Below are 7478 nucleotides of genomic sequence, written 5' to 3'. Positions count from 1 at the left end.
TTGCAGACAGCCCTAGAAGAGAATAAAAAGTTTCGCGAGAATAGCATATCTTCGTGAAGAGAATCGTCTTCTTCGCGTTTTGGCCGAAGAAGGGCAAGCGTTGAAAGAAGCACTTGACCAAGTAATGAACGAAGAAGAGTAAATTGTTTTCCTTGGGGGGTTAATTTTTCAAAACTATTTCGTGACATATTTCTGTCAGTTGTTGACGTTTTTGAAAAAAATATGTCACTTTTTTGTTAAGTTGAATTTTGCATTTTTATATAACTTTTGTTAGTTTTCGAATTTGAACTTTTACTAGCATTTTGTATTTATGTCACTATGAACTGTGTTAATTTTTGATCAGTATAATGATGAATACTATTACGGACTTAAGAATCGCAGTTTTGATGAAATATTTGTGAAATGTAATACTTAAAATTATACAAATATATTAATGAAGTGGACTGGTAATTTTTGCATTTTTGTTGCGCATCTAGATTTTTCTCACTTTAAAATAATATTTTAAAGCTGAATGAAAGGTTGGCAAATCACTTTTAATTGACATCCAAATTGATTGCATTTACCAACGAACTAATATTTTTTAAAATGTTTTTTGAAAATTTTTTACTTATGCCTTTGAGAAATTTTGAAATACGTTGCAATATTAATTCAACATGAGCAATTTCACATAAATATTTTAAGATCTACGTTTAATTTCAATTCATATTTAATGTAATTTATTTTTACTTTTCATGGTAAGGGATATTTTGACATATATTAAAAATGATATTTTATTGATTTATTTGATGTTCCGTCAGGTGAAATATTTGATAAATTAATGGATATTGTCTGTCAGAAAATAAAGTTTTGAAATAAGTTTCTACAAGTCTGCAAAGTTTGCTAAGTCCAAAATTAGCCAAGTTTTGAAAATATTTCTTCAAAATAAACATTTTATTGGCTAGAGGTACTTTTGCATTATTTGTCACTATTTTTACTTTTTATTACATTGAACTTGGTCAAATGAACGCATGATTGCATATTTATTTTATTAAACGTCCTCGTTCAATTATTAATTATTTCTGTTGTTCATTTTTTATTGATTAATAATTTTGTGCGCAACAAATTTCCGAATTTCCTTTTATTCTTGCATCAAATAATACAACAAAATAATTTATGCCACTAATAATAGGATGATGTCTTGTTTCATGTTACGCACAAAAGTAGTGGTTTATTGGAAAGCTTATTCATTTTTATTTGAAATTATGTTGCTTAGTTCTCACGTTTTTTTAGCATCCAGCAATTTGTGCTGTTTAACAGATTTAAAATATTCTTAAAATAAGCGCTCATTCTTCAGTACTTTTAGGGTTATTTCTTTTTTGCAAATAAATTTTTAGAACAAGACTTTTGCTTAACACTTTCTTTGTTTACACCGTGATTCTGAGATATTAATTTTTAGCCTTTTTTTTATATTAAAAGAGTATGGTTTTATTATTATTTATGCAAGACAGAACTTGTAGTTTCATGTAGATTTTTTATTCTAAACTTTAAAATATACAATTCAGACAGTAAATTTTGTTGGTTCGAAAATGACCTTGGCAGGACTTTTTGCTATTTAAAATTCTTTGCTGTTGCACGGATTTTTTACCTTGCATATTAAAATATCAGACTACACTTTACTAAAGGGCAAAGATAATATCTGCACCACATTTGTTCAACTTTATATCCTATTTTTAAAAATTATTTTTTCTTTGATCCTAAGTATATGATGATGATGTGAAATTTTTCTGACAAAATCACATAATAATCTGTTTTATTATCGAAAATAAAATTATATTTTGATTGACATAAGTGTAAATATTTTGAAAGCGCAATTGCGAAATTAATAGCAGTGGAAAATTGACTGTCCAGTTGGATTTTTGAAAAGTTTCACAAAACATTTTATACTATTATCACGTATCAGAAGAAAAAATATAATACTTTTCCACCTCAACATGTAAACTTTTCAATTAAACTTTTATTTGATAAGGAATTGCTCTATTCAATCACTAAATTAAAATTATTTTGGTTATTATTTTTTCTACGTTTGTATATAATTTATGTTATTCTGTTATAACATTAAAATTTTTTAATACACTCTTTTTAGAATATATTATTTCATTTGTTTTTTAAATGCATTGCAAATGATGACACCTAGATTTTGAATTTGTTAATTAACATAAAATATAGCAGAGGCTTAACTTTATACAAAAGCGAATGGTAAACATATAAATAAATATTTTTTTTGCATTTTACAAAAATTACCGACTTAAAATTTGTGAAACAAAAATACTTAAGTCAGTTTACAGTAGTATTATAAATTTAATTATTGATCTTAAAGTTCGTAAACATTTAAATTTGTACTTTTTAGTGTCGAAAAGATTACAATTAAGTGTTTCTACATGCAGAAAATATCAGAATAATATTAAGAGAAGCAGAAACAAAAAATATTATAAATGTAGCAGAAAAAATTGGATTACTTTTGTTTTTATTAATGTTTAATGCATATTAGTAAATGTAAATAATTAAAATGATCCTTTCTGAAATTTAAAAAATATTAGAACATGGAGATTTTTGTTTTTGTTCAAAAATTGTTATTTTGTGATCATATCATCACTTATTACGTATAAACAAAAGTTCACAAGCATGAACAATGAAAGAGAATTTGTTATTGCATTTGAAACAAATCTTCGAACACCATTTATTATTTACAATCTTAATAATATATGAAAAATCAATAATTTTTGATCAGAACTGAAGAATTTTTAGAATCCTTTTCAGTTTAATGATAAAATATTTTTTAAAATACTCATATAAAAATGCTTCAATGTCACTATTTATTAAATTTGAATATAGGATTCATCGAGCATCATTAATTAAATTTGAATGATCATAAACGTTTTTTAATAGGGATTTTAAAAATCCATGACCGCGAACATTACAGATGTTTGCAATTTTTTATTACTAATTATTTATAGAAGAATGAAAATCAGCTATGGTCGTTCGTTGATTCAGTAAATTTGACATCATTATATAAGTATAATAACAGCAGATTAAAAATTTACAAGCAATTATGACTGGATAATATTGTAATGTATTCATCAGAACTGTCTGCATTAGATGAAAAGTATTATTGTAAATTCAAAAGATTTCTTGACATTTCCTGTTTCTTTCATAGCGAAACCTGCAAGCCAAGGGGATGGTTTACATTCAACATGCAGAATTTAAGGTGATAAATTTGAGATGGAGCAATTATCATTTTTCTTGTAAAGATTTAAATATTTGATGACCGGAGCATGTTAAATTGGTAGAAAATTGTTATTTTTATTTTTAACATGATCACATTAATTGCTTCGATCTGGTATGGTTCATAAAATCCACATGCCGTTTGGTTGGTTAGTTGGCTAACTGTCCGTAGAATCGCTTGGCAACAGCGGGACATAATTAGCATGTGAAAACGTTGTCGTTGGAAAATTTTTTGTTCAACTATTATGCAAGCACAAATGTTTCATAAAAATTTCATCAGCACAAGACCAGCTATGCAGAGGACAATTTGCAAAGTGTAGTTAGTTGGTGAGTCAATAACTGTTGCAGATCTGATTGGTGCATCCTATGAAGCAGTGCAGAGCTGAGGACGATTCAACGGAAATACGCTCGCCTGCGTTTTGACACTGCGACGATGGTGACCGGCCATATTCTCATTGTTTGCACTTTCATTTTACCAATATCCAACCAATCATTCACAGGCTGGCTGTTGTTCAAGAGTAATAAACTTACTGTATGTAATTCAGTAAGAATAACGTTCTGACGTTGCATGGAAACGAAACGGCGCGCACGTCATTCAACTGGATAACCATAAATATTTTATTGCTCAGAAAATAAACGTACCTTGTTAATCGATAGTCAGCCCTGTTAATTACCTTTATTTCAGCACACAGTCAGAATGGCATTGTTGTTTGATCTATCTGTAACTTCTTCAATTGATGACTTTCATCATACCATGTCAAGTCAATATCCACTCTGTTGGGAAATATCCGTTTGCTTTCAACTTTTAATTTTTGCATCTATTTCATTTCAATTCAACAATCATCTATCTGGTCCTGATACGTTAGTTGCTGAATACAAAAGCTGATTTTCAGTTTGGCTGAAAAGTACAAGTTAGCGACTAAAAATTTGTAAACTATTTTCTGCAGTCATAAATCCATTTCAAACGTTGCTTTTATCATAATTAGCAGCAGATATAAGGAACACGTAAATTTACAAAATATTCTATATCTTAAGTTTGAATTTCATTTGCATCAAAACTTACAGTGCATCATTCTGGATGAAGGATGAATTTGGAACAAACCTGCATAAAATGCTTTTACAGTTGATTTGAATTCACATTATTATTTAAATATTACTATTAAAAATTAATAAAATGCTAAAGTGTTGAAATCCTTAGAAAATATTATTTTTTAATTTCCACAGCAAGTTATTTGAATATTCATATTTCGAAAATTTGGCGTCTTTTATAAAATAAAGTTTTATTATTTTAATTTAACCTCAAACTGAATAAATAAATATTTCCATGGCATCAATAAAAATGAATTCATGCACAGTCTCCAATCAACCGTAAAATTCAAAACAATCATAATGGTCCATTTGATTGTTATTATATGTTATTAAATATATACTGCTAAATATAAAAATTCAAAAGCATTTATTTGAAATTGAGCTAAGTTAAAATAAAAAGGTTTTGATGAAATGCAAAATTTTCGATAATGCATCTGTTACTTTAGAAAATGTATTAACATAAATGCTTGAAAAATGAAATTTTTATTACTGTTTCATAGCATATTTTTTAGATTTATTTTTATCGTATATGTGAGTTAGTAGCGTATTTAACCAAAGTATTGAACAATACTTTCACGTTTCAAAAATAAATCTTCATATCTTTGCGGACTTCAAACATTCATCAATCCCTGAAAAAATTACATTAGGATGAAAAGTTGTAACATCATAAAATATGAAGATTACTTTTAATTATTCATAACAACAACAAATGTTACATAAATGAAGATGCAAAAAGTAATGTGCATTCACTTTAAGAACAAAAGTTTCTCCAAAATTTGAAAATATACTATCTATCCACATAATGGTACAATAGTTTTGCATTATTCATATAAAAATAATGAATGCTTTAAAATCAATTCATGATTTATCGTTTGCTTGATATAAATTATCTGCTTTTTTATTTCACTGTGAACTAAATAATAAAGTCGAAATTTTTAATAATATAAATCATTGATTACTTTTCCCAAGAATGTTCATGGTATATTCTTTTTCACATAAATTAATAAATTCTTTGCTTAAACTTGCTGATCAGTTATGTGCCAATGAAAAATTTAATTACATTACTTAAATATTTTAAAGCGGCATTCATCAGCCGTGTCCAGTATCGTTGCATTATTTATCTATTTCAGAAAATGAAATATTGATTGGCATTAAAAATATGCATGTTGTGGCACTGTTTTATTAAGAAGCTAATTCTGTAATTTTTTGTGGATTAAGTTTTATTCACATCTTGCATGTTTATCATTTGTTTCAGTCGTTTAATGCTTTTAAGAATATTCTTTAAGCTTTTATTGTGGAAACATCTTTAACTGCTAAAATATTATTCTATAACAATATTATTCGACATTTACTTTCTAATTTATTACTGATGCTGCCATAATTCATAAAATCATTGATAAAAGATTCTACAAAATTCAAACATTCAGATATATAATTGCGTTTTTGAATAATTTATTAATTTCCTCTAATAATAAAATTTAATTTACAATTTCAATTGGACTAAATTTTGTTTCATGTAAAATATCTTTTATTTAATTTCTTATCATGTTCTAACAATGGCTTTTAAGTTATAAAAATTTTTTGATGAATTGTTTCACTTCACTTCATCTGAGAAATGATATATCTGATGGCAATTGATATTTTGAAAATTAGCAATTGTTATTCTTTCCATTATTGATCCATCGCATAAACAAACTGCACTGTTCTTCTCTGACACTTTTATATGACAAGATCTTCACATGATAATTACAGACGTCATTGGCTAAAACACTATAGATGGATTTAATTTATTCACTCTGTTATTTTATGCATTGTTACTTAAAGTACTTTCTTTAAGTAAGAAAGGAATTCTTGCAGTTTGATCTGTTCTCTTTTAAATAATCATACCTTCTTAATTTATTTATATATCATTTTTAATACGGGAATATTTTATAACTCTGATCTTTCTTTGACATTTTATACAGAAATACTGGTTCAGTTTGATAAGCAGTTTTAAAAATGTATTAAAAATGAATTGTAAACTGAATTTTTTAAAATTCTCTTCACTTATTTTTTTAACATAATTTAGAAATTTAAATCTTAAATTGTTATATTCTGAAATAGGTTTCCTTCAATTGCGCCACTGTTGAATATTTCATTAATTTCTCTTGCACAGTCAAATACTTTCTCATTTTGCTGTTGTTGCAATCTCAATAATATTGTCAGCAAATGCTAAAGAAATATGAATTCATTAAATTTTTTTGAAATTTCTATAATCAGAATGTTGCAAAATAACACACATAAAAAGCTATTTAATCTTTAAGCTTAATTGTAGAACCTTAAAATTTGTAAATGTGCTTTAAATTTTAAAATTCATTAATAAATAAAGTATACTAAATAAATTTTCCATACAAAATCAGTGCATATACATATGAGGTAGGATTTCATTATTTATATAAAGATAGTATTAGCAGCACTTGATTTAGGAGAGAATGTTGAAAATATAGTAAAATATTTTTAAAAGTATTTTTTGTGTAATGAAAATTACCAATAAATAAAATCGACAGGCTACAAGTTTTTCCAAACTAGAATCACAACAATGAAAAAAAAACTTTTGCTGAAATGCTAAATAAACTGATAACCCTCTGAGAAAATAATGGTGTTTTTTATTCAATGTGTTACTAATGCAGTGCTTATTTCAATTATACTTCATAGCATGAAGTTCTCTTTCTTTTTATATATATAACCCCCATTTTGCCGTGTTGATAACCAAAGGGGCACTTTCATAAAATGATCCAAATAACTTTGATGTATATATTTTTGAAATAGTTCATTTCCCTTTTTTTATCATAAAGAAAGTTCCGTATGAATAAGAAAATTGCAATATTTTTTTTAACACCCCCCCCCAAGTAAAAAAGCAACGTGATTGCAATAACATAAAACCGCTTGACAGTGATATAATATTTTGCAGCAGCTGACTACCAAAAAAATTTTTTTCATGCAAAGTAAACAGTTAGCTTTTGCTTGTTAGTATAAAATTGTTGGATGAATATAGATTGTTGCAAAACTTAAAAAATCTGAAAGCTACAAATTATCATAATTTTCTTCCAAAACAATTATTATTTTTCAGATATTTTTTGGGTTTTAAA

The 7478-nt window shown here is 26.4% G+C and overlaps 3 protein-coding genes across 3 annotated transcripts; 2 read left to right on the top strand and 1 right to left on the bottom strand.

The window, feature by feature from the left end:
• Window positions 1-59: 59 nt before the first annotated feature.
• Window positions 60-142, top strand: Tsp_01194 (putative biotin synthase; the record flags this gene model as incomplete). The annotated part of the gene is made up of 1 exon (XM_003376947.1): window positions 60-142. A coding segment is annotated over one exon (83 nt), but the record flags the coding sequence as incomplete, so codon positions are not given.
• A 3816-nt stretch (window positions 143-3958) lies between these two features.
• On the top strand, window positions 3959-4393 carry Tsp_01195 (conserved hypothetical protein). Its single transcript, XM_003376946.1, has 2 exons — window positions 3959-4122; window positions 4327-4393. Exons 1-2 carry the CDS (start codon window positions 3959-3961, stop codon window positions 4391-4393), a joined length of 231 nt encoding a protein of 76 aa, XP_003376994.1.
• A 1838-nt stretch (window positions 4394-6231) lies between these two features.
• Window positions 6232-7307, bottom strand: Tsp_01196a (bromodomain and WD repeat-containing protein 2; the record flags this gene model as incomplete). Its single annotated transcript, XM_003376945.1, has 4 exons — window positions 6232-6240; window positions 6514-6561; window positions 7077-7109; window positions 7229-7307. Coding segments are annotated over 4 exons (169 nt in total), but the record flags the coding sequence as incomplete, so codon positions are not given.
• Window positions 7308-7478: the final 171 nt, after the last annotated feature.

This window comes from Trichinella spiralis (genome assembly GCF_000181795.1).
Source record: "Trichinella spiralis strain ISS 195 chromosome Unknown Scfld4, whole genome shotgun sequence".
Taxonomy (NCBI): domain Eukaryota; kingdom Metazoa; phylum Nematoda; class Enoplea; order Trichinellida; family Trichinellidae; genus Trichinella; species Trichinella spiralis.
Note: the sequence above shows the minus strand (reverse complement) of the source record. Positions and strands in the feature narration are given on the sequence as shown.